At 36.2% G+C, this 27,571-nt stretch overlaps 2 protein-coding genes across 4 annotated transcripts in view; both read left to right on the top strand.

Moving 5' to 3' along the window:
• LOC104127917 (BTB/POZ domain-containing protein 8) overlaps positions 1-5,051 on the top strand; it is a 10,636-nt gene extending 5,585 nt beyond the window's left edge. The window contains exons 3-7 of the mRNA XM_009640629.2: positions 520-609; positions 2,782-2,862; positions 3,992-4,088; positions 4,711-4,799; positions 5,018-5,051. Of these exons, the coding sequence (XP_009638924.1) occupies positions 520-609; positions 2,782-2,862; positions 3,992-4,088; positions 4,711-4,799; positions 5,018-5,051 (391 nt within the window). The remainder of the gene's footprint in view (positions 1-519; positions 610-2,781; positions 2,863-3,991; positions 4,089-4,710; positions 4,800-5,017) is intronic.
• Positions 5,052-8,066: 3,015 nt separating this feature from the next.
• On the top strand, positions 8,067-27,283 carry BTBD8 (BTB domain containing 8). Of its 3 annotated transcripts, XM_035896097.1 has the most exons (10): positions 8,067-8,366; positions 9,190-9,327; positions 10,418-10,547; positions 13,124-13,185; positions 15,220-15,856; positions 16,202-16,289; positions 16,546-16,590; positions 16,859-16,998; positions 18,097-20,439; positions 21,793-27,283. In XM_035896097.1, exons 1-10 carry the CDS (start codon positions 8,211-8,213, stop codon positions 22,260-22,262), a joined length of 4,209 nt encoding a protein of 1,402 aa, XP_035751990.1. In that variant the 5' UTR covers positions 8,067-8,210; the 3' UTR covers positions 22,263-27,283. The 3 variants fall into 3 exon arrangements, with proteins under 3 accessions (XP_035751990.1, XP_009638914.1, XP_035751991.1); XM_009640619.2 differs by lacking the exon at positions 16,546-16,590; XM_035896098.1 differs by lacking the exons at positions 8,067-8,366; positions 9,190-9,327; positions 10,418-10,547; positions 13,124-13,185 and adding an exon at positions 14,575-14,655.
• The last annotated feature ends 288 nt before the right edge of the window (positions 27,284-27,571 follow it).

Genomic DNA, 27,571 nt, shown 5'->3' with positions numbered 1-27,571 from the left:
CGGATCATTTTTGTGGCCCTCCTCTGGCCCCGCTCCAACACTTCCATGTCCTTCTTGTGCTGAGGGCTCCAGAGCTGGATGCAGTACTCCAGGTGCGGCCTCACCAGAGCAGAGTAGAGGGGCAGAATCACCTCCCTCGACCTGCTGGCCACGCTTCTTTTGATGCAGCCCAGAGCTAAATGTATAACCAAGCTAAAATGTATAACCAAGGTTGTTTGGTAAATAGACCAGAAGAAAGAATTTTCAATTTTGTGTTATAATATATATTATGATAATAATTTCCTCTGTGTGAATGTCAAAGTCATACTAGAAACAAGCTTTAAGTGAGAAATTTAGAATACTGTTTGGGTTTTTTCCTTTAGCATATTCTGAAATTCCAAGCATACTGGAAGGAAAGGCATGCAGTATACGGATGACACCTCAATGCATAAAGGGCAAAGATTTAAGTCAACATTATCAAAGAGTCTCATAGTAAATATTTGTATCTAGTGGAATAATGTTTACTTTTTTTCCTCCCAGGGCCATTTTATGTGCCAGATCTAGTTACTTTGCTGCTATGCTGAGTGGAAGTTGGGCTGAAAGCTCCCAAGAGCACATCACTCTTCAAGGGTAAGTGTTGTCTTTGCCAGTCGTGTGGGAGCAAAGGTAGGCAATTTCAAATCACTGCAAATACATAACAACTGTGCTGTGTATAGAGCACTGGAGATTAATCTGCCTTGACACTTTCTTCAACCTGATACATTTCCCCAGTACTGTTTTGACTTCGGTATGAAACGGCGTGTAGTGCATTTGTTAATATTGTCAGAGGGTTCAGGGAGGAAGTCTCTTTCATCGGCAGAGGAGTACTAATCCTTTTTCTGTAGAGTATGTTTTAGTATTCACAGTCTATTTTGCAATTCTCTCACTTCGTGTTGCACATGTCATGGGAGGTATTATTAATGTCTGAATAGTGTAATTTTATTTTCATACCTATTTGTACAATAAGAGTATATTTACAATGTAAAGACAAACAATTACACTTCTTAAATAGTGTTTAATAATGATATTTCAGCATCCTACACTAAAACAATTTTGACTGGTGTGCTTGTTCGCAATGGCTTTCTCTGTGAGAGCTGAAAATAATGGAGCTGTCAGTGTAGGATGAATACTTATGACTTTTTAGATAAACTGGGAACTGCCAAGTTCTTTTCAGTATTAGAAAAATCAATTTAAATATATTGAATTTTCTTAAAAAGCAAGCTAATGCTGATACTTGTACATGGTAGCTTTTTTTAGTTCAGGCATGATGTTGGCTGGCTCAGCTTTCTTCAGAAAGAACTATGTGCCTTACAGCGTTGCAAAATATAATTGCTTTGTGTTAATATAAAATTGCTTGGCCAAGTGATACTTTCTCATTTTCATAATTTTAGTTTTCTGTCAGTGTAATAATATTACTGCAAAATCAGGAAGGTTATCTGTTGATTAGGGTATGACTGCCTAATCTTTATAAGACAATACGCTTATAATTTAATTGATTCCTTAGCTTTTATGCTATACATAATATATTTTACAGGCTGATGGTCAACAATTACTCTGGTATTTACACTGCTCTCCCTGTAATTGATTTCTATATAGCTAAGAAATTTTCATGCCTATTTTTCAGTAGAGGCTTTCTGCTGAGAAGTACTTAATCTTTATAGGAATGCCATCTCATGCCAATGTCTCTTAATTTCTGTTATTAAGAATCATATCCATTTATTTTACCTTTTCTAGTTCAGTTTTCTGCTTGGCGCAGATTTCCATGCTGTCTTTTTAAACACTTATAAATAAAGCACATATGGCTTATTCTAAAATAATGAAAATTCTGCCTAAGATAACAGCTGCAAGGCTGAGGGGAAACTCTTTCTTGCTGATTTTATAGCTATCATGTACTAATACAGAGAGAGACAACTGTGTCGACTTTGCTTCTTAGCTTGTTGTAACCTTTTTTTCCCCATTTGTTTTTAGTCATCAGTGTCTGTTGCTTAAACATGTCTAATGTTTTAAAGGGTCTTAGCTCAGTCTGCATGACTCTGTTCCATTTATACTACTGTACACAGCACTTGTGGGTTCTGAAGATTGCACACGGAGATGTACATACATAAGTACATTAATGTATTGTTCAGGAGATCGTGTCCACCAGGCACATTCTGTGCCTTTCCCTGTTATGATGCTAGGACAACGCAAGGATGCAAACACAACTCTGTAGAAATTCCATATTTCTTAATCTGAATCTAGGCAATAAAGACGTTTTCTAAATATTTTGAGGTGCAACAATTCCATTTAGTGTCGTAGTAAAACTATTAAATGTATTTTTAGTGTGGGAAAAGCTTAAATATATTCCTAAAATCAAGAATTAAAAATAATTCTTATAAAACAGTTTTAAAATATATAGTTGCTTAATAATTGACTTACTACTATTAAAGAGCTTGGAGATGATGAAAAAAATCCATTCTGCATATTATGACTGTAAATAATCTAGATACTAGTATTAATCTGCTTATGACTCCATTTCAAAGATTTAAATTATTACAAAGTTTCAGCAAAGTAGCAAAATTCACCCAAAATATAGTCCATTTAGACATTTTTACATTGCAGTAATCTTGACTATAGCTTTAATTTTATCAGATCTTTTACCTTCCATTCACAGAACAGCTGGATGGTGTATCAGCCATTTGACCAACTTCCTCTGGCTAAGAAATGTGGTGTGTTTTATTCTGGACATGTCTTTATTTGGGTTTTTTCTTTCTTTCTTTTTTGCAGCATAAGCCATGTAGAAATGAGTGTCATCTTGCATTTTATATATGGAGGTATTCTGGACTTCCCAGACAAAGTTGATGTTGGGTATATGTCAAATTTTATTCTTTTTAGTTGTAATTTGTATTTTCTCAGTTAGAAGTCAAAAGGAAAATTCTTCATGTAGTATAAATAAGACAAAGATGTCAAATATAATGATCGTTACACCTAAGCATACTTGAGGAAATGCCAGAAATAAAGCTGTTGAAGAAATCTTGTCTGTTTGGCAGCTACTGGAAAAGGTGGGCCAGACATTTTTGGAACATTATGTAAGGAGAGTGCAAAACAGGAGTTTCATATTCCTAGTTTGCCTGTACCTTCCTTTCAGTTTTCAGAATAATATGTACAATGTATGATAATATATAATAGGTAATATTTGGAATTTATTTTTAAATAATCTTTTGAGTTGATGCTAAGGCTAAGTAAGCTAGTCTTAGATCCATAAAAGGTGATATATAGCAACCAATGTAAATGTTGGCATTTTCTTCAGGGATAGTTTTTAATCACAGTTTTATACATAGTCCTGAACTAGTGAAGTAAGTTCTGAAATGTTTTAACCGTTTATATATTAGCTGTTGAACTCTGCCGCTAAATATTAAAACATTACAATTTCTTGTTAGAAATTGTTCAAACCTTATCTATCTATCTAAAAAAAATATGGAATTGTTTATAATATGCCCCAATGTCAATGTTAGGTGATGAATTGACATAGAAAATAAAACTATATCAGTTATTATGTAAAATAATTCATAGTTTGCTCACTGTGCTTTTTAGTATTTGGAAGGGATGTAATTCTCAGATATGATGTCATCAATAACATTTCATCTAAGCCTTGAAAAAAAACCTACAAAATGCCAAAACTCTGCTGGCACAAATATCTTTTTCACTTGCTACCCTTAAAATAGAGAAACTGAGAGCCTTCTAAACTGTTTCTCAGCCAGCGGCTGAGGCTTACTTTTATATAGCCTGGACCCAGTGGTTGGGAGATTATTATTAGGTCAAGACATGTTCCTGTTTGAAGATTATTCTTTGGCAAGTTTCCCCCTTGGTTATTAATCTATTTCTGCAGTAAATTGTGACTGAACGAAGAGGTGAAATTGGCATGTAAATTGTCGCGCAAGGAAAATGCATATATGAAAATGATTTTTGATTCCTGTTGCTACTGCTTTCTCTCTAGTCGCATGTTGGGCATTGCAGATATGTATGGGCTAGATGGGCTGAAAGAAGTAGCTATCTACATTTTGAAAAGAGATTACTGCAATTTTTTCCAAAAGGTATGTCAGTTCTCATGCTACTTTGTGAACTGTAAAGCCTAAGAAGAATTTTCATTCAACTACTTACACATCATATTGACGAGATACTTAACAGCTGTGTGGTCAGGGTGTTAACTTAATTCAACAGACCCTATTCTGAGGTGTAAATCTGCAAAATTCACTGGGATTGATGATGGGAGTAAGGCCTGGGGTATCATCCACCTATTTGTAGAAGCTTGTGAACCACAACTGATGAAAGGCAGTATTCCACATGATCAATTCAATATATACATGGAGTATAATTTAGTACATTCCATTGTATATTTAATTGCTCTTAATAGGAATATGGAAATAGTATATATTTGCATATCAGATTTCATGGGCATGTATTTAGAAAATATTCAATTAAAATTAGTTTAAAAACAACTGCTTAGAGTTGAGCATTTTCATGCATTTAGGCTCACTAGGCTGAATGCTACTTTACTGATATGTGTGGAAACAGATGACTTCCCTATTCTGCATAAAGGCAAACAAGCTTAAATACCATGGTAGCTAACAGTACTTCTGTTTGAACTGAAGATTCTGTACTTCTGTACAGTTTCTGTAAGTCAGAATGTACAATAATTGTGATAATTTACTCTAGCCTGTTCCTGGAAAACAGCAACCTGTACTAGAATGCATGGCTATCGCTCATTCATTGGGAGCGGAAAACCTATATGCTGCTTGCATGAAGTAAGTAAAATAAAATGAATTATGGTTTATGTTTTGAATTTCTCTGCTTTCTGTTGGAATTATTTTCCTTTTGAAATTGGGTTTATTTTGGCATATAATACGTTCACATTTTAAACATATTTTTTCTTCACAACACTTTAGAAGTGTCACTGATGCTAACAAGTAAAGATAGAACAGTTTTCATCTTCCTTACCTAAGAAAGGCTCTTTTTTCAACAGATGGGTAGGAAAACATTTTGAAACTCTTTGGTGAGTAGTATATAGCGTGCTTTTATATAAAAATAGAGCAATGTAATGTGGCACGTTTATATTGTTCCAATTTAGATCTGCTTAAATACTCTCTAATTGTGTTTCTTTATAAAACTACCCTCAGAGCTGACTTGAAAGTAACTGATTTGAACTAGACCTGTTAAGAGGAATTTGGTCCAGTAATTAGCCTGTAAATACATGGAATTGTAGGAGAGATATGAAGAGTAGGTAGAGGAGCTAAAGGTAAACCTGTACAGCTGCTGCCCAGGGTGACTTTATATGTGTGTGACTGTAATGTGGATTGGCATACACAAAGTTTGATCTAGCTAATTCAGGTAACATTCACAGGATGATTTTGGTTCTAGCACATGCCAGACCGCAAAGTAGATGATGTCTCCTATATCTCATGCTGAAGTCCTTGTCCCTGTGTCTCTGTTACTGTTGTTATCCAACCTAAGTAGCTCAGGTATTTATACTGCCAAACATACCCCTTGTTCAAGAGATGTACTCTTAAATGGTTCTGGTGGGACTGTTTTTTCTTAGGACTTCTTTGGTGGAGTACTTACCCCATCAAGTGCTGAGGCCAGCAGGTCAGCTGTGAGTGGCAGCTGCTACTGCATATTCTGGTGAAAGCCTGAAAAACAAGATATTTCAGAGCTATGTGGCTGTACCAAGAAAAGCTTGAGAGTATCCACGGTTACAAAAACTCAACAGTCCTTCTACCAGAATGCATAATTTCTAACAGAATAAAGATAGTAGCTATAGCTCTTAAGAGACAGATATACAGATCAGTGTACTCAGTTGTTCCTAGAATTTATACGTAGCTTTGTATGTCATATATTGTATAAATATTTGAGCAGTTTTAAGTAAGGTTTTGAGGATTATAGATCAGTTCATTCTGATCTATGGGTGTTCAGAGTTATACCGCCACCCACCTCCAAACTAGCTCAGGTGTGTAGTGTTGACAAGAGTGTATGTAGACACAGTTCAACCCTTGTGCAACATTATCAGGACAGCCTAAAGGTAAACCTAAGCCACTTCAGGCCTTCCTTACCCCCTGTGCCTATTATGCTATATCAAGATACTGCGATGACAGTTTGTGTTGAAATACGTGAGCGATCTTTAAGCTACCGGCATTTGCAGAACGGCCATGGCACTGTGGAACTTGGTACTGTTCCAGCTGTGTACCCAGCTTCTCCGGAAGATTTTTGCAGTCTGGACTAAAGCATGTTTTGGTTCCCATTTTAATTTGCAAATTACAATTTGTGTTGTTGGGTCTTTGCAAGATTCACTCGTGTCTTGTGGACTGAAGCCTAGAACGCTTTTAGAATTGGAAAGTTAAGAAATAAAGCATAAGCCTCTTCTGCCCACAGAACAGTTTGGGTGAGTGATCATTTAACACTGCGCTTTTAAGATGCCCAGTCCAAAAACTTGTGGAAGTGGAGTTTTTCACAGTCTGCAAAAATGCTTAGGGTTGCTTGAGGGAGAAAGAAGACGTCTACAATTAATTTTGCAGGGGCTACTATATGTTTTACGATCCTCTCTTTCTCTGCTGCTATAGTTCTCTGCTGTAAAGCAGTTACACCCAGTTAAACAGTGTGACTCTATCAATCCTTTCATTTACCAATCTTGGACATGTAAAAGCTAGTTAATTTGGGAAGGAAAGGCGCAAAGAAAAGGAGATTGCTGACTGGAAAATCTCTGGAAAGCCACAATGATGAACACAGAAACATTAAAATGGGAGTGCAGTTTAAAAGACCGTTCAGGTGCTTATCCCTGATGTCTCAACTACATGCAAGAAAGTTACCATTTTTTTATTAAAGTAAGGTGGGCTCCACTTTAGAATGGTTAGGGAAAAAATATAACGAGAAGTAAAATTCAGTTAGAGCCATTCCTACAAAGTGCTGATATAATTATAAGTCAATGGAGGTATTTTATATTTCACTGGAAGTGTCTAATGGGAGTAAATGCTTATTGCCTTGTGAGCAGGGGCTAAATTCTGCCAAATTCTGGACAATTCGAAAAGCTTGTAATTGAGTCCAGTGGGAGCAAGATCAAACCATAAGCATATAGTTAATCTTTAATTTACGTTATATACATAGAAGCAAACTGGTTTTCCTCACAGAGAATAAAAAAAATATAGTTGAACAATGGCTGGCCAGATTTTATGTTTTAATGACAATATGCATGAAGAAAATCCTCCCTGCTTTCTACTTTGCATGTGACAAACATGATCATAATCTGATTTTACAGTAGGGTTTTCTGTGTCAAATATTTATCTGAGTTGTTGCTTTCTCCAGCATTACTGATCTTACTGCATAATTTATCAGCGACCTGCTAGGTCATGTTGAGTAGAGCTTTCAATCCATGCTGACGTGGGTACCAATAAATTGCAAGTTCATTTTAAACAATGTGTTAGGCAGTAGAAGCTGCCCTCAGGTACCACGCTGATGAGGCAATGCAAATGCTTAGACAAGTATGAAAGAACCACAGGCACAGACCAGGGGAATAAATACTAGGAAATCTGTCTGCTTGTTTTAAATGTAACTATAAACGTAACAGTTAGGTTTCTTAGAGAAACTTTAGCCAGCAAAGAGGGTAAGTTCAGTTAAAACTCCATCTGGGAAGACCAACATTTGATGTCCAACTCCTTTCAGTAAAGCAAAAGGATCCAGAACTATGAAAATGCTTGGGTATTTATGTATGCCAAATGCCAGGCCATCCCCACTCACCTGAAACTCTCACTTACCCATTTTAGACAAAAATTTATTACATCTTTCAGTGACCTAAAAGGCTATTCTCTATCCAGTTTCTCCAGTTAACATTTGACTTATTTTGTTAGGACTGCAGTATGTAATGACACACAGTGGAAAAAATACAGTAAAAGCTACCAAGACCTTTACTGCCTAACTTCAGCAGGCAAAAAAACAGCAGTAGATTTTTCTTTTTCTGCTTTAGTTTCAAAGGTCAGTATAATACTCGGAATTATCAACATCCAAATTTATTTAAAGAAGGGAAATGAATACATGACTGGATCCTTGTGTAAGTGTGCAGTAAGTGAACAGAAGCTATTTTACGAGCAGCAATTGTTGAGATCATTACTTGGCAACAGGCTAATTTCTGGTTTTATTTTAAGAACCACAAGAATGCTGCTTTCCTTTTGATGGAGAGTGACCGGCTGATCAATAGTCTTCCCCAAGTCAAATGGACAGAGGCAGCTGTGGCCGTGGCATCAAGGCTACAAGAAGAATGCGTAACATTTATCGTGGCAAACTTCCTACACATAGTACAAAGTGAAGGCTTCTCTACTTTGTTGCAGGTAAAAGTGCCCTCAAGTAATTATATGCTTCCATATAAATTGAATTATATCACACTTTGGATAGTTCAAGCTGCTAAATAATGAAAATAGCTTAAACTTTTGCTTTAAAGTACTATTCTGTGGAAAAAATTAAAAAAAAATAGGCAGTGCTAGGTTTTTTGGGAGGGTGGGGGGATGTTTCAGTGTTGTTTTGAGGCATATTAATACTTTGACAGGGTTGATACTGCCTTCAGGTTATACGCCTCAGTTAAGCAAAAGTTCCAATGAATTTAATGGGACAGTTTCTGTGTTGCAAAGAGATAAGTATATACCTAAACTTTGAAAAAGCTTTCGGACCCCTAGAACAACAGCATGTACTTACAAGAATGAGTCTACTGCTAATACTCATTATCAAACTTCTGTGGATTTTTGTTGTGAGCTGCAAGAATGTTTCAATGTTGCAGGTCCTGGTGGGAACATACGTAGTCACCTAGCTGGTTCATTCCTCCCATGAAAGATTTTTTTTTTTTTTTTTTTTTTTAATTCGTATAGAGGATTAAAAAAAAAATAGGGAGAAGTTAAAACTTTTTGTCTTCGAATCTGGAGTTGCGTGTGGCTGTAAATTCATCATGTTGTGCTTGTTCCTAAAATTTGGGTTAGGGAGAGGCCTCAGGGTGATTTGCTGGAGGCCTGGGGAGGGGTTATGGAATGGATACAAAGGAAGATGCTCAGCTTTGGAATACCTCCTGCGCAGCGCGATAGCAGATCCGCTCTGCTCAGTAATGCTTTTGCATATGAAGTACACTCTTTTGTTTTAAATGGCTGTCTTTTGTTGTTTCCTCAGGCACAGGCAATGAGCAGCAAACCTGACCTTCTAGAACTAATTTTTAATGCAATTGAAAAAAGTATTAGTAATGACAATAGCTGCTTTCTTCTTGTAGCCGTGGATACGTTGTTGGACTCCACAAATGTGAAGGAGATGGTAGGTTTTTCCATGTGCAGTGTTTGTAGCAAAAACTATTCTGGTATTGTTTCATGTAATGGTGCACATCAGATGATGTGGTTTGAGCTCAGGTGGCTCGGTCCTGTAGTTGGGGTCACACAGAAAAGCATCTGCACAAATCCAAGGTCCTGTTGGGAGTGCAGAAAACGTTGGCTTTTGTTTACTGGATAGTAACACTTTTTTGTTTTAAAGAGAAACCCTATCTATGGCAATAAAAAAAATTATTGTGTATTACTGAGAATGTAAGTCTCATGGGCACCACTGCTCTGTTGTCTTTACTGTCATTTTAAAGTTGTGATGAGAAAAAACTTAGCAAAATGTTGCATTACCTTAAACTTACAGGGAAGAGAGCTTATTCTCTTTATGTAGCTTTCCCCCCCTTTTTCTAAGAGTCATAGCTACATTTGCTTTTGTTCAAAACTGTCCTCTGAAGCAAGGACTGCCTCTTAGTATAGTGTGTGTTTTTTGGATTGGGGGGTGGTGTCAGTCTCCATGTGTGTAACATACTCTGTATATCTGCACAATCTAAATAATATTTAAGCTGTGGTTGCCAGTAATGCTGGGGTTAATTCATTAATAGTATGACATACTGATTAAAATCCAGAGTGATGCTGCAAGCAAAGAACAAGAAATAAATGCAAAATGAATTACTGCAATCTGGTGCTATTGTAGATCTTCTTGGTAAAAGTAATGAAAATTTAATCAGATACATTATTTTTCCCTGGAGTATTTGACCTTGTTGTGACACAGCTGACAGTAAAGAGCTATTATGGGGTTCATTTTTTTTTTTAAAAAAAAAAAAAAAAAGAAAAGGAAGGAAAAAGAGCAATGTGGTGTTTTCTAGTGCTGTAGTATGCCTTGGAGTGACTTGGTTTTAAAGTATTGTAAAAATTACTGTGGGGGGCAATAATCCTTCAAAAACAGCATCTCCATCTACCAGGCCATTATAAAATATAAGTGATGACATCATTGATCTAGCTTAGGGAGTAAGTAGATTCTGAAAGGAATAATGACTGGTTGCTATGACAATATGCCCCTCGCCAGCTGCTGATTTGTTACTTGAACACAGGGTTTTACGTGCAAGATCCAGGCTCTGCGTGATAAGCTCTGGGTCTTCCTGGTTCAGTCTTTTTATGCTGTTCGTCACACAGAAGGCTGGAAGCTGATGAGGCCAGACCATCAACAGAAAATACAAGCAGGTATGTCTGGCATCAGATGGCATTAGAATTTTTTAGCAATCTGTTTAGCAGATAAAATGAAGGTGGTGTTGTGGAGCCAGAAAGAAATTAAAGCAAAATTTGGGATGCTCTAGGTTTTTTGAAGTGGTATTTTAGGACAGGAGCGTGATAGCATGCTTACTGATTTCCATGTTTGAAACTAGCAAAGTCATTTTCTGTGGAAAGTCTCCTCTGCTTTTCTTTTTAGGAGTGCATATATAATAGGAACGAAAACCATGGAGACTGTTTCTATTCTTATTTACAGCTACTCTAAATTATTGAAAGTACTGCAGTAGGATTAAAAACCTTATCTGTCTCATTTTTAAGGAGATAAGCACTGTGGATGAATTAAATTTGCACAAAGCAGATTATCCGCTCTATGAATTCCGTTTCTGTCCTTTATCGTTCTCTACATAATGTATAAATATGGCTTGTCTCTTGCATAATGCTTATCTCGTGCACTGTGAGTAAATGCAGAGAGCCTGGCTTCACAGTTGATGGGTATTGTGATATTGTGTATGCTGCTGCAGGGAGCCCCGAAGGAGCTGCCTGGTGTTCTCGCAAAATTGTAACGGGCAGCACTTCCAACAAAAAGGAGTTTTTGTTCCGAACGTTTCTTTGTTTTGAAGTACACAAGTATTCTGAGGGTGCGGAACTGATGATGGAGTTCGGGTTATGGCTGAATGTTAGCTTTGGCAGTACAGTGTTGTAAAAGAAAAGAATGTGTTGAAGACTTCTCTAAAATCAAGTCGCTTTTGATTCAAAGGAGAAATAAACATTTGGGTGTCCTTTTTGTTAAAGACATTAGTAGCCAGGATATGATAGTTATAAAATTGTTTATGCCTATAGATAGATGAAAATTTTATTCTACAATTACATGCTGTGAGAAGGATGCAGTGACAGTCTTTCTAAGCATGATTTAGGGATGTAGTCAAATAACATCTCACGGCCGCTGTATAAAACAGGTTTGTGATTTCTTGCTGGCTTATAAAATCCTTCAGAAGCTGAGGAGCTGGCTTTCAAAACAAGGGTGGTTTCTTTTTGTTTTGTGATGTTTTATTTTTAGGATGATCGAGTCCTTATTATAAATAATGTTTAGGCTGCTTTGCACTGGTGCTTTCAATACAAAAACATATTTTAGTCCTAGGTGTGCCTTAGTTGTCCAAACTCCATCTTGCCAGAAATTGTTTTGTTTTCTTTTAGATTGAATTATAACTTGGAGCTAGCATACATTTTATATATAAACAGATAGGCTGAAATGTTTGCATAAATTATCTGGTTTTAATTACAAGCAAAGCAATCACAGAATACTGGTAGACAAATTTTAGTCTTCAGGTGAAATATATCTAGGATAACTTAAATCAACTTTCATCTTAAAAGATTTCTGGTGGTGGTTTATCTTCTAGGGTTTTAACCTATATAGAATTAGAAGGCTATAATAGAGGAGGAAAAATGCCAAAAGAAGACAGATGATATTGTGGGTTTTTTCATTCACAACATGTCTTGTGTTTTCTTAGGCACAAGTATATATGGATTTTGTCTTAATATATTGGTATGTATTAATGTGCAGAGTCATTCTTAGAAAAAGGATTAGATCCCTGGGGTGCCATTTTCAGCATATCTTTTGTGTGATTTTTACAGACCTATATAAAAATTATTGTTAGTATCTTCAATAAGAATTCAGCAGACTTTGTGTTATACATGGATACATTTTTTATATGTATAAATAGTATGTCAGAACATGAGGCACTGAATGCTTAAGTCTTTTAATATATTTTCTGCAAAACCTTTTTTCATCTGAAACATTAATACAAACAAAAATGAAAGCTTATCGATTCTGGGTCTGTACAGTGTCTATAAATATCCTTTTTGTATTCTGCAAGAGCAATTGATTTAAAGGCTTTATCGAAAAATGCTTCCCTCCCAGAGTAGACCAATCAAAAAAAAAAAAAAAAAAAAAGCCATTCACTGCCTGAAAATTCCACATGACAATCACAGGGATAACTCTCACTCTCATGACATTACGCTGCATGCTAGCTAAAGAGTCACTATGATCTTTCTGTGTGCATTTAGATATTTTGACTTTATTACTTTTGAAAACTGATGTAATTTAATGTAATTAATCGCTTCCTTAAATAGTGTGAATAAATATTCTCTAAATTACAGTACATCACTTAAGTCATTAGTACTCTAAATTTGAGGTTGTTTCTATTCTGTAAATTGTGTATGCTTTCGAAGGTCTCAGTGCACTGCAAGCTTTAAGTGAGCTAAGCTTGGATAAACAGAAGTGTGTCTTACTTTGGAAATGGGGAAAGAGAAGAGTTAAACAACTTGCTTATGGCCATGTGACCTCATTAAAGATACCACGTTTTTTGTTCTGAACATAACCATGTACCACTTCACATTTGCCATGTCATCAAAATTGGCCTTCCTGAAATAATTACAGGACCCAAAGAACTGCTTTCTGGTTTGAGATGATGTTATGGAGTAGGCTGGATTGTTTTCTGTCTCCCTTCTTTCCTGCTAAATAGTAAAGAAACTGCTTGTTCCTTTTACAGCTGCATTTGACAAGGGTGATGACCGAAGACTTGGCAAAAAACCTGTATTCACTAGTTCTCAGGTAAAGTTTTTGTATCCAAACATTAAAAATACTCAGAAGCTTGCAAACAAAACTATTTTCATCATCTGTTTTAAATACAGTATTAATTTGTCATATTATTTAATGGAACTTGCTTTTGAAAAATTTGGGGGGTTTTTTGGTGAACTGTTATTTCTGCAGAATCAGTAATGTCCATTACCAGAAACATCTTAGGACTCAGCCTATGCTCTGCTACATTTTCAAACAGATAAGCTCAAATAAAAGACAGGAATTTGTGTTCAGAATCTCACATTCCCCTGTTGCTATGTAATGAAACTGATCTGTTTCCCAGAGCAAATGGTTTGCTACTGAGCTAATGAATCTCTGCCACCACAGCATTGAGTCCACTACACTCCCTGCCCTGAAAAAATATTTTTTTTTTTTAGTGCCCTCAACAACTCTTCTTCTGAGACTCACACTCAAAACTGCATTGCTATTTGGTAGAAAAACAAGTGTGAATAAATATTCTCTAAATTACAGTACATCACTTAAGTCATTAGTACTCTAAATTTGAGGTTGTTTCTATTCTGTAAATTGTGTATGCTTTCGAAGGTCTCAGTGCACTGCAAGCTTTAAGTGAGCTAAGCTTGGATAAACAGAAGTGTGTCTTACTTTGGAAATGGGGAAAGAGAAGAGTTAAACAACTTGCTTATGGCCATGTGACCTCATTAAAGATACCACGTTTTTTGTTCTGAACATAACCATGTACCACTTCACATTTGCCATGTCATCAAAATTGGCCTTCCTGAAATAATTACAGGACCCAAAGAACTGCTTTCTGGTTTGAGATGATGTTATGGAGTAGGCTGGATTGTTTTCTGTCTCCCTTCTTTCCTGCTAAATAGTAAAGAAACTGCTTGTTCCTTTTACAGCTGCATTTGACAAGGGTGATGACCGAAGACTTGGCAAAAAACCTGTATTCACTAGTTCTCAGGTAAAGTTTTTGTATCCAAACATTAAAAATACTCAGAAGCTTGCAAACAAAACTATTTTCATCATCTGTTTTAAATACAGTATTAATTTGTCATATTATTTAATGGAACTTGCTTTTGAAAAATTTGGGGGGTTTTTTGGTGAACTGTTATTTCTGCAGAATCAGTAATGTCCATTACCAGAAACATCTTAGGACTCAGCCTATGCTCTGCTACATTTTCAAACAGATAAGCTCAAATAAAAGACAGGAATTTGTGTTCAGAATCTCACATTCCCCTGTTGCTATGTAATGAAACTGATCTGTTTCCCAGAGCAAATGGTTTGCTACTGAGCTAATGAATCTCTGCCACCACAGCATTGAGTCCACTACACTCCCTGCCCTGAAAAAATATTTTTTTTTTTAGTGCCCTCAACAACTCTTCTTCTGAGACTCACACTCAAAACTGCATTGCTATTTGGTAGAAAAACAGTATGGGGTTCACATGATTTGAAGGTCTTGGAGACATTGCAATGAGGATGGTATCACACAGATTCCATTTCATGCAAATCACTCTCCATGTTTCAGTACATATCTTTACCTGAGAGGGAGAATAAATATTGTCACTTAGCTGGTGGATATGCTGTTGGTAATGGTTAAAAACATCACATGTATTACAAATACATTTTTGTTTTCATTTTTGTAACAATTCATAGTCTTTATTGCTCTTAGGAAAATATGCACATATGACTCAAAAGTTTTCTTACTTCAGCAGACACCAATAATAAAAATAAATATTACAGAGTAATTTGTCCAAAGTAAAAGTGAAACTCTACTTAAATATTTTTATATCCTCTCTATAGAGCAGTATTTTACATGAGATTTACTAGGTGCTCTAGTTATTTCTGGTACTTTTATATCTTTGAAAGCCAACAATCTTGAGCTAAAATATATATATATATATTTTAATTATTTCCATGCTGATTCTTGTTGCTTTAGATTAATGTACTACTAAAAAAAGTAGCTGTGTTTCAGAAATGAAAGACTGTGGATAGTTCGGTGTTATAAATGTTGTCTTTTTTTTTCCTGATGCTTTTTTTTCCTAGCTAAACAAATCTATTACTGAATCTGGTAGCATAAGGAATACTTCCTGGACAGAACACAGCAAGAAAGACTGCTGGGGAGATTCTTCCACTAATCAGGATAAAATGAAATCTGATGGATTAGGAGCATCTGGACATACATCAAGCACCAATAGAAACACTGTTAATAAGGCTTCAAAGCACGAGGATGTGAAGGGGAAAGATGGCAAAAAAATAGTTTCCAAGATTACTAAGGATTCAAAACCTGGGGAAAAAGCTGCTTCGCCAAAGGCTAGGGCTGTTATAAAGACAAAAATAGAAAATAATGGAAATGTGAAGGCTGAAAGCATGCTTACCAAGCAAGATATAGAAAAGACATCATCTGCAGGTGGACAGAAAAATTCAGGAAGTGGCAAAGGACTAAAGAACCATGAAGGAAAAATTGCAGGTGCCAGACCTAAAGTGCTGACAGTAACTTCAAGTGTGCAGATCAAAACAAAACCATTGAAAAAACCTACAGGGAAGGAATCTCCCTCCTTAGTGACTGTGGCAGGAACTTCCAGCAAGTCAGCAAACGCAAGCGTAGATATCCAGACTGCCAGTGAACAAACAGAAGAACCCAAAGAGGATAAATTGGTCGAGGAAGGGAAAAAACAGACTGGTAATTTTTATTTTTTTTTTTTTTTTAAGTCCCCTTCTGATTTGTCTCAGGCTGGTCGTACACTGAAAACCAGCCTGGGAAGCTTTAAAAAAAATCTACTATAGATTGATAAGAGCCACCTTCTTCCCCTGTAAATGAATATTATCTTGAGATAAGAATATTACATTTCTCCTCTATTAACTGACTTAATTTTATGATCAAGTTAGCCATCTAAAATGGTAAAAGTTTTACAAGTTTAGCATCTATGCTGTTTTCAATAGCCGATCTTAGTATATTAGAAATTTTTCAGTACTTACTTGCAATGCGTTTCCCCCTGTAATTAACTTTGACTTTACTTTACAATAGTGAAAACAAAGTCATCTGTGAAGACATCAAATGGAGTCACCAATAAAAAAAAAAAGACTGAGCTTGAGGCTAATATCACAACAAGCAGGTATGTTACAAATCGATCTGCTGCTTTACATATATGTGTGTGTATGTTTCTGAAAGTTTCAGGTGAACTGTTAAACTTACTGTTAAGACAAGATGTGTGTTTTTGTTTTTTTTTTTTTAAATCTGAGAATGGTTGTCTCTTGTATGTTAGTAGCAAAACACTTTGAGTTAGCTATTGGAAACGTTGCTGTAAAGATAAAATTGGTTTGGCTTTCGTGATGGATTGTTTCATGCTAATAATCTTAAAATTGTTATAGGTCATTCAGAGTTCTGCACACTGGAACAGTTAATGACTACACAAGGTGGTGTAAACTTATCATTTCTGGGATAGCTTAGATTAAACTGGACAGGAAGACAGCTGAAGCACTGTGAAATTGTGAAATGGGTCATTTGTGTGTGTATACATATTATATATACGCGAATTGGTTTTTTCTAAAAGTATACCTTTTAGGTTGCATTGTCAATGTTTACATATATTTGCACATATTAATACCATATATTACTTGTTTAAATATAATTAAATCTTGATGGATCTTAAGCTTGGAAATAATTGATGTAATTTCTTTGCAGTCTGACAAAAAAATCAACTGGAAAAGTGTGTAATGAACAAAATGTACAAACTGTTCTAAAGAAAAAAGGGAATGTGAGTAGCAATTCTGCAGCACAGCAAAAGGCTCAAAACACACCTACCAATTCTCCCAAGAACCAAGGTAAAGTTTCCTATAGCAATGAAACAGTCTGCCCTTTGTCTGCTTTGTCTCTCTCTTCCAAACAATTCTGTTTATTTTCCATATTTCACTTTTGGTGACAATCCTAAACCGTAAAATGCAAATGAATGTCTGTCAACTTCAAAATATCTACACGATGGTCTTCACTGCCAATTGGTGTTTTCTTCTGCTTGTTTAATCTGCTTTGCAGCGTCTTTTATTTGCTGATGCCCTGCACTTCTGTACTTGGAACCATGAATGAGTTCAAGAAATTGTGTAGGTCAAGAATTTATAATATGCATCAAAGATCTGGACTGCAGACTTCTTCAAGAACTGTTAGCTTTTTCTCCTGTTTTTTGGTGATCCCCCCTAGGGGTAGCGCTGCTGATACTGACCTACCCCACAGATGAATACTTGATTTCAATAGCTATTTATATCAAGTGTGGGAAATGACATTGTAGATCAGAGAGGAAACCATGCTTTATAAACATACAAAGTGTTAAGGATGGGGCTCGTTTTAATCCCATTTGGACTTGGCACTTACTGGGTAGGGGAAAGAATATTCAAGTTATATTATCTTAAATGCATATAGAAAACACAGGTCCTGTCAATTTGTGGTCATTAAAGATCTTGCAGTATTTTCTGAGTGAGCAGGGATATTAATTCCGGTATTCTAATCACATTATAACTGATGTAATTATTTTCTGCCTACTTTCATTTCCTCTATAGAATAAATTGAATACAGTACTCATCAGTTCCTGTGCTAAGCTGCTGTGCAGTGTTTCTATGCATGATTAGATAGCTGCTGCTTTCTACTGCAGTGATGACTACTTTGGTTACAGGCTGCAGTAATTCCTTTATGTATAGTCTATAAAGTGCTTTAGTTTTAAAGATATCATGTAAATGCAAGATGGTATTTTTGTCGAGTATTTGTTTAAGATCTCAATTCTTAATACTTTAACAGGCCTTAAAACTTTTAGTTACATAAAAAGTTGAGTAACTTGCTTGTCAACATAAACAAACACTAGCATAAATTTGGTGAATATACTTTGACTGGTATATACAATCTTTATAGTCTTTTTTTTTTCTACTGTTTGTTAGGACCTCAGGGAGAATCACCAAATTCACTGAAATCAGGGATGTCTCCAAAACATAATGAAGACAAAAATGTTTTGCAACATCTAGTTCAGACAACACTCCCTGAAAAACAACCTTCAGCCAAGAAGAAGAGTGTTAAGCAGTCACAAACACCTGTAGCAAAAGCCACTGCAAAAGTATCACCTAAAACTCCAGCTCCATCAAAGCATGCTGAGATTATGAATAATAAAGACCCAAAACCAAAACCAGCTGGGCAATCTGTATTAAAATCTCAGTCCTCTGTCCAAAAACATTCAAGGAGTGAATCTCCTGTTGTCCAGAAGAATGTGCACGCCCCTGAGCACAGAAGTTCAGGGCAGAAACTTGAAAAAAACATGGCTGATGCTGTGGCAGGTCAGCTTCATGACAATAATGAATGCTCTTCTGGAAAGCAAAGTGAATCTTCAAAATCTGTGATGGAAAGTAGCAGCGAAAATAAACTGCTGCCGTCTTGTCACCCCAATAAAGAAAAATTATCAGATTCTTCTGAAAATGGGGAATATAAAATACAATCCGAATCTTCCTCTCCTCTAATTACAGAAAAAACTATTTCTAAGGTGCACATTTCACTGCAAAATGAAATGGAAGCAAGACAAATCAGTGGAGATCAGACTGGAGTTAAACAGATTGAAGATGCAGACAAAGATGACATTGCAGCTGAATTTCACTGTCATGCAGAGTCTTCCAGTGATGGACACTCAGACTTTTCCAAGGAAACCAACCAAAAGGCTACTGCTTCAGGAGAACTGGCGAAACATTCAAAAGCAACTAAAGTCTGTACTGAACAAAGTGATAAATTAAACTCCGAAACAGGTCCTAACTATGGTGAAAATGCTTTACCAAGTTTTTCCAGAACCAGTAAAGAGGATGAGGCATCGTCTCCTCAGATTCATATGGAGGGATTTCTTACAGCTGACGAGCTGTGTGATACATCAGCCTTGACTGAATACAAATCAGTTACAGCAGATTTAGATGATGTTTCAGAATGTTCCACAGAACAAATAACAGAAAAATGTTCACCTAGTTACACAGAGCCTATAGATCCTACAGAAATGGCAGAAAACCATGAAAATGCAGAAATTCCCTTCATGGACCGCTGGAGTACTGGTGCACTAGATCCAAAAGAGAGTCCTGAATCAGATACTGGCAGTGCCACCACATCCTCTGATGATATAAAACCAAGATCAGAAGATTATGATGCTGGAGGCTCTCAGGATGATGAAGGATCCAATGAAAGAGGGATTTCTAAATGCAGCACTATGTTATGCCACGATTTTCTTGGAAGAAGCAGCAGTGACACAAGTACACCTGAGGAATTAAAAATTTATGACAGCAGCCTAAGAATAGAAGTGAAAATGAAAAAAGAGGGTTCTGATCTCTTCCGTGTTAATTCAACGAGCGATGATGAAGTACCAAGAAAAAGACCTGAAATTTGGTCCCATCAGGAAAGTGCAAGGACCAATACTAGGGAAAGCAAAAGTTCTGCTTTTGGCAATGCACAGTTTACTCAGGAAGCAGATCAAGTTTCTTCTTCTGCTGATGAAACAGAAGATGACAGATCTGAAGCAGAGAATGTTGCAGAAAACTTCCCTCCATCAAAAGTTCCTGTTCAACAGTTCCAAGGAATTGATAATTTAGCTTTTGAAGATGCAACCGAAAATGATACTGCAAGTCAAGAGTTTTCTAAAACTAAAAATTTCAAACGGTCTGTTTTACTTTCAGTGGATGAATGCGAAGAATTGGGATCTGACGATAGAGTGGAAACTCATACTTCGCGTCAGCATTCAATAGATTCTCTTACTCCTTCAGAAGTATTTGACAGTGTTTCTCAAGAGCACCATGGAAAGACTTTTTATTCAGAATACTCACTGGAAAATGAAGATGGAATCCTGGATTGCAAACAGCGTAAGGATAGAGACGATAGATCAGATAAAAGTGAAAGTTCTCTCCTACATGTTCATGGCACTGGAATCCCAGGAAAGGAGAATCAAGGTGCTTCAGTGACTGAACAAGATTGCCCAGATTCAGCAGCTAGTCCATGCCCAGGAGAAAAACAAAAAGTAAATATGAAGAATGAGGCTGCTAGTGAATTTCACCAGTGCAATAAGTATTTAGACAGTGATGCAAAATCTCAAGAAAGACCATGTCATTTGGATCTTCATCAGAGGGAAACTAATTCTGATGGGCAAAAGAGCAGCTCTGCAAAACCTATAGAAGCCAGTAAGAATCAGATACTGACTCAGGAAGGTCAAGTGAGAGACAGTCAACCAGCAGCTACTGAATGCGCTAATACTGATGTACTTCCAGGTAATGTACAGAAATAGAAACGTTCAGTCATTCAAAAACAAATTAATAGTGAAAGCTTTGGCAATTTGTCTGGAATCCTGAACTGAAGTAATTTTGGCTGAAACTATATTAAATTTAAATATTTTTAAGTATTTCACTTGGGTAGAGAATGCTTGTCTGTTTGAAATATCCGTCAATACCCTGCTGTTCAATGAGAAATTTGACTACAAGGAAAGAGATTTTGTGTAATGGTAAAAGAAAGATTGGATGCAGTTGTCTGTACTTCAGTTATTTTTGATCCAATCTAACATTGACAGCATCAGCTTTTGATGGAATCTTAGTATTTGTTTTGTCTGCTTGACAACATATAGTATGTCTGAATGGGATGTGCAATAACTACAGTAATAACCTTAATTAAAGCGCACTGAACTGTTTACCTGAACAGCTATATGCATTATTGTTGTAATTTATTTATTTATATATTATACACAAATTTGGATCCTCCTTCCACTGAATATAACTGAATATTTGCCATATACATCAGTGGGAGCGGGTTTGAATTCTGATTTAGAGCTTATGAGATGTCTAAAATTCTAAATTTTACCAGTAAAAGCTTATTTCCTAAAGAGAGATTATACTTAGAACTAATGCTTATATACAGAAAAGTTCTAACTTGTTTCACGTAGCTAAATGAATACTTGTCTAGTTTTGTGTTTTGTCTTCTTTATACCAATAATTCAGTCTGTTTATCGCATCAAAAATATACAATAGTGTTGATTACAACTATTGTGTATTCAAGAGTAATGAAATGCTCATGATGATCTATGTTCAGCCAGATCACAGAACAAGAAGACATTAAAAGTTGTACTATTTTATTTTTTTTATGTTTGCTGTTTGCTTGCCCTTGCCTGCAGCTGCCCTTGCATGTGCAGTGTAGAAATAAGCTGTGGATAAACAATTTTGTTTTTAATTCTCTTCTAAGCTGACATAGCTTAAGAGTCACCATTCAGTAATCATTCTCTATTAATTCCCTCCATGCACCTCCTGGTCTAAATTTAATTTATGTAGTAAATGAGAAATTTCATGTGCATTAAGTGTATATTTACATTGTCATTTTCTGTATCAGAAACTTAATTATGGAGGTTATTGTTAATTACCAGTGGTGATTGCTGCTTTAACTTAATTTATAAATCATACTTTGTTTTTTATATAGGAAATAAATGCCTCAAATTTTGTCAATTTTGTATAACCATTCCCCCTTTTTTAACCTGGTTGGATTGTCCTTCCTGAATGAGTTAAATTTTGCTCTACACAGCCCTGAGGGGGAGGATCATCTACAATTTTTACATTGTACAGTATTGTGAATTATTTCAGGAGACATAGATGATTATGACACAATGGCACAAACCTGCATGTATGAGCATCGGCCTTCAAAAACCCTTTCTCCAATATATGAGATGGATGTTGGAGAAGCAATTGAGCAGAGGATGGATTCAGAAACAGCAGTTCTAGATGTGGATTTTGAAGATCAGCAGTTTGCAGAACAGGACTGGACTCTTCTCAGGCAATTGTTATCTGAGCAGGACTCAAATATAGGTTTCAAAAACTCTGTTCCTGAAGACCTTAACTTAGCACAATGTCTTATCAATCAGACACTGTTTCTGGCACGAGATGGTTCGAATCCTCAGGGTACATCACAAGTTGACACATTCAGTAGGTGGACTGAACTAATGTCTCCACTTGATGATTCTTCAGCAAGCATTACAGTGGCAAGCTTTTCATCTGAAGACTGTTCGTCCCCTCAAGGGGAATGGACAATTCTTGAACTGGAAACCCATCATTAAGGTGATCAAATGTTTGCAACTGAACTCCAACCTATTCCCCAAATCTATTTTTGATGAGTTGTTTCCATACAATAATGAAATACTGCATCAGTCAAGAACGAGCAATTCTTGATACTGAGGCAATCTTTCTGATATAATGAGGTAAATATGTTAATTTATAATCTAGATTTAATCACAAGTACAATAATTTTTCAAGACTTAAATGTATGTCTTTTCTAAAAATGAACTTTGAGCATGTATTTTCTAGAATTGTTAGAAAAATTAGATGACATGAGAGAAAAATCGTGCTTTCCACCCTCCATTTTATCTTCCTTTCTGACATTTAATATTCTTATTGAGCAAGAATTTAAAGGTGACTGCACGATTAGTAGAGCCATTCCCCTCCTTTTTTTCCCCCTCTCTATATGGTGACTTCATTTTACAACAATAAAGATTCAGAATGGTTGTGTCGAAAGGTGATGTGTGCCAACGCTGCTTCAAATGATGGAAACATATACTTAATCTTCAAAGAAAATATTTCAATATGAATTTGCCTTAGGCCTTATTAATATGAGCAGCTTGTTTCATCTGTTTCTTCCAGATTTTGTTTTTGTATTTTTGGTTTGTTTTGTTTAGAAGTTTCCAATAAATTTTTTAAATTGTCTTTCCTTTAAATGTAAGACTTCAGCGGGTCTGTGCTATAGGAAGAGCACTGTTTCTTTCTTGGAAATGCACATATTTAAGTAAATATTTTTAATGGCATAGTGCATGAATAGAATGCAGTTGGTAGAATGCTGCTCCTGTTCTAAAAAACAGTATATCCAGTATCTCCAAAAGTACATCTCAGTCTGAAGTCATGGTCAGTGTTACATCAGAGGCCTGATGTTGAACAGAATTACCTTCAGGCTCCAATTCATTACACTTGCACCCTTCTGATGCTGCCTGAGGCATAGCAAGATGCTCAGGAATTTAGTTTTGTTTGTTCTTAGATGCTACATTTTTGGAGGGGTAATGGAATTCTTGCATCTTGATTAATACCTCTAGTGTAGCTTTTATATTAAGACTAAATGTCAACATAACCATTCTTCTGACTAAGAGTGAAATAGGATATGCTTCTCAGTACTGTTCATTCTGCTGCTTTTGGCTATTAATTTGGGTGTGGATAGGACTGTTTAGTGTCTTTTCTAATTTGATGGGGGAGGAGGGGTGTGAGAAACTATTTGTAATTCTTACCAAATCAGAACTCCTGAAACATACAGGTTTTTTTCCCTGCTAAGGTTAGGCCCTCTAAGATATCTGCATTATGGAAATAGGAGGGCTTGTCTTTCACACAGCTTAAAATCTAAACGCAAAGTATTCTACCTCCTCTTAGTCATTAACAGAAGTGCCTTCAGAAGTGGGTGCCATATAGCAGTAAAAGGCTACTAACTTTTTTTTTTTATTAAAACTATTTAAGATAAGTGCACAACTTAAGCTAACTGTAACCACTGATAATATGGTCAGTTTTGCAAGCTTTTGCACAATTCCAGCAGTGCACCTTAATTTTCTTCAGAAACTTCATTTCTTCGTTCATAGTCAGAAATTCTCAGTTGTGTGGAAATATGAAGCTGCCCCAGCATATGACTAAAGAAGTTATGACTTGTCTTACCTTTGGACTTGACATAATAGAAAGCTCTGAGGCAAAATAGTTTATCTAGAAAGCTGCTTTGTTGAACTTCTGATACAGAAGTAAAAGTGGTGTTTTATTTTCCCCAAATTAAATGGAGGAAGACTTTTATCTCGCTCTTTAAAATCAAGGCAGGAAAAAAAAAAAAGGAAAACCTCCCTTTCTCTATGTTAATGAAGAAAAAGGACTTGAAACTCATGAAAGGAAGTTGTTCAGTCTCATAAGAATAATCTTTCCCCTATTCTTTTAGCTTTTAACAGCACGAATAGTTTGAGGTATTATAATTTAAAATACTGTAAATGTAATATGCTGTCTTTACCCCACTCTTCATATTGGTTGAGTTAGAAGAACCTTTAGAAGTGTAGATCATCAAGAAAATCTATTTTTCACCTTCAAGTTTACAAGGTATATTGACAGTGGATTGTCTTTTGGATAAATGAAAGAACTATAGTATTAGCCATAGTAAAAGATGAAGCTTTAGAGAAGCTCTTACAGAAGGATGAGGAATGGTGTTTTCTCAATTTTTGAGTAAAAGACTAAAGTTGTTTAAAATAAAGTTTAATCAACTTGAAAATCCTGATGATATTCTGGTAGTGGGCATTCACTTGTTAAAATTAAATGATGGAAAGGAGAAGATAAAGGATTAGGAAAAATGATAGAAAGTGTAAGAAGGGTCCCTTTTGCCTATTTTTTGCTTTACCCATATGAAAAAGTAACACTGAAAAGTGGCACACAAAGTCCCATGTCTGTCATGTGAAATACAGTCATGTATAGGGAGGTTAATTGGTTTTTTTCCTTTGCATTTACTTTTCCAGTTCTATGAAAATTAAATTAGCCTCTCTTTTCAAGTCCCCAGTGATGTTGTTGCAATTCCTTTAATAGTTTTGCAGTAGACCAGAGATTAGGATTTGGTGTATTGTTCGCTTGGTACATTTGCAGCCATAGAATTCAGCTTCCCACAGCCAAATAGTCTCTGTAGAAGTAGCAGGAATAGAAGGCCGTATTGTTTTTAATTTGCGTTACCAGAGTGCCTGCGAGGCTTAATCAGACCAGCGTCCCACTGGCTAGACATTGTGCAAACACAGAACAAAAACAAGGACTTCCCACAGAGTGGTTATAATCCAAGTTAAGACAAAAGACAAAAAAAACATGGATGGAAAGGTAAAATGGGAGTCTCGATATTTGTCTAGCTGATTAGCAATGGTTTCAGCACACCATCAATTTAAATACTGTCTTTTTTTTATTCTGTATGTGTTATGAGAAAAGGAGATTGGAGGGTGAAAATTGGAGGCTGGGTAATGGGGGAGGTGTAAGGATCTATATTCCTGACCAGCCCTGTATGTCATCTAAACTCTGTTCCTGTTTGACCTGATTTAGTAGTCCCTCCTCATTCAGGAGCGTGTTCAAGCTTTAAGCTGGTGTAGGTGGCTATCTGTTTAACAGTATCAGTCACTTGAATTCTCCGGAGCCCTGCTCAAGCCTCCTGATGGTGATTTTGCCACTGTATTGGCCTCTTCTCCAAAATGAGAGAATGGACAAAGGTTTGTTTGAAAACTTCTTACATAAACAATCAAAGCTAGTGTCATGGGCTCCACGTGAATAGTGATAAAGAGGTCCTGAACGACCTCTAAAGAGGTGTGTACGTCTGATGTGTACATCTGATGACACAGTGAAAGAGCACCAGTGGAGAAACTAAATAAAAGAGATGGCGTAGTCAAAATAATGTTTAAGAATTTACATTTGCGGTAGTACTTTGAATGAGTAAGAGCAGTGAAATTGCTTTGTCAAAGCCTGAGAAGACAATGTTGCCGTCAACAGGTGATACCGGTAGCTTACAAGAGATTACGTGAATAGGTAAAGCTGTCTGTATCCTACAGGTAGCAATGAGAAATTTAGCGAAATATCAGTGAAATTTAGAAGAGAGGACTCAGAAATCAGAATTTAAGATAATGACCCTGGTTTTGCCTACCTTGAATTACATGTTATGAAAGTGGAAAAATAAGGAAAGATGTTTTCTGTGTATGGATGTATTAAGTTTAAAATAGGCTAGACCTCCAAAAGGTGATGTCAATAGGCATAATTAGTTTTTTTGCTTGGAAAATTAGAGTCTAGTCTGGACTGGAGAAGCAGCCCTGCAGGTTTTTCACATGTAGATGCTAGCTAAAACAGTATTTGTGGAATAAATCACCAACAGACATACTGCAGAGACAAAAGAGTAGGAAATTGAAGCCCAAAAGCTTAGACCACTACAGGAAACTGAAGAAAGTGGAGGCTCTTCCAAATTATCTGCTCAAAAAAAACCCAAACAAAAACCAATTAGGGAAGCAAAGGACAAAGATGGTGACAGAGTTCAAATACAAGGAAAAAGCACTGTTGGCTTCATTGAAGATGGCCCCAAGACAGATGAGTGTAAAAATAGCAGTTTTGAGGCTGGTTAAGAACATGTTCTTAAGGTCTGTGATCAAAATGAGATACTGGCTTCCTCAGAATGAAAGGCAGGCAGATGCTGGTTTAGTAGCATATGACAGAATTGCAGGAAGGAAACTGAGCTTAACCATTGAGAGGGGCAACAGTTAGAAAAGCACATCAGTTAATAACCTGTTTTGTTTTGTTTTTTTAAAGGCATGAGATGATACCATATTTATATAGTGTAGCAAAAGAAATGAGGAGGCTAAGACCGAAAGAGAAGATCAGGAGAGATAAGTATGCATGAAATGAGATCAGCAGGCAGTCTGGGCTGCTACCACAAGTGATCAGATAAGAGCATAAGAAAAGACAAGCACCTGCTGTTGTGGTAGGGGTAGTGGAAAGGACACTCCAAATATTCATCATTTTTCTGTTAGAAAAACTTGCTGTAGAATCATAGAATTCCAGAGAAAATGAGAAAAATCATAGAATTACAGAAAAACACAGTCTTGAAGGGACCCCCAGAGATCTCTAGTCCAACCTCCTGCTAAAAGCAGGGTAATTTCAAAGTTAGATCAGGTTGCTAGGGCCATGTCAAGGTATGTAGCATGTAAAATGGTAATACAGGCAGCAGAGAGGAACATGGTGCTCACAGGAAATAGTTATTTGAGATTAAAAATATTATAAAACTACTTTGGGTGTTGTTGGAATAGATTAGTAATGAAGTTCAAGAAATATGGCTTGCTTGCAGTATTTTTAAGTTCTGGATTATATGTGACAGAACTGTGCACGTTTAATAATTTTTCTCCATGCTTTACTTTTTAAGGTTTTAAATTATTTCAAAATTATGCTGAATATTTGAGTTTGCAAACTTTATTATTATTTTTGAGGAATTAGTGGGCATGGGAACTTCTCCTGTTTCTCACACAGACTGTCCACAGGATCTGTTCCCCTAACGTTGTCTATCTCAGTTTCTAAAAAAAAAAAAAAAAACAGCACCACACAAAACAGAAAAAACCAACCAAAAAACCCACCTGCACCTGTTCTAGGTACAGATTGCAGGAGACTGTTTTCAAACTTTGAATATATATTATTGCCTGTCTGGAAAATAATCAATAGCATGCTCATTCTACTTTGCTCCAGAAAATCTAAACCTTTGCATGAAGGAATTACGAACTGCTATTACATTGTTCATCTGTTGCTGAGAACCAAGACATTTAAGAAGTCATTATTTTGCTTCCACTAATGTCAAAGGAAG

The sequence above is a fragment of the Egretta garzetta genome, unplaced genomic scaffold (assembly GCF_000687185.1).
Source record: "Egretta garzetta isolate BGI_Z169 unplaced genomic scaffold, ASM68718v1 scaffold706, whole genome shotgun sequence".
NCBI lineage: Eukaryota > Metazoa > Chordata > Aves > Pelecaniformes > Ardeidae > Egretta > Egretta garzetta.
The sequence above is the reverse complement of the archived record's forward strand: the minus strand, read 5'-3'. Positions and strand labels throughout refer to the sequence as shown.

Bases quoted from the DNA above. Each gene is read 5' to 3' on its own strand.
- BTBD8 (XM_035896097.1), top strand. From the start codon at position 8,211: ATGGAGAGTGACCGGCTGATCAATAGTCTTCCCCAAGTCAAATGGACA. The intron at 8,367-9,189 runs GTAAAAGTGCCC...TTGTTTCCTCAG, and splicing joins GCTTCTCTACTTTGTTGCAG to GCACAGGCAATGAGCAGCAA. The intron at 20,440-21,792 runs GTAATGTACAGA...GAATTATTTCAG, and splicing joins TAATACTGATGTACTTCCAG to GAGACATAGATGATTATGAC.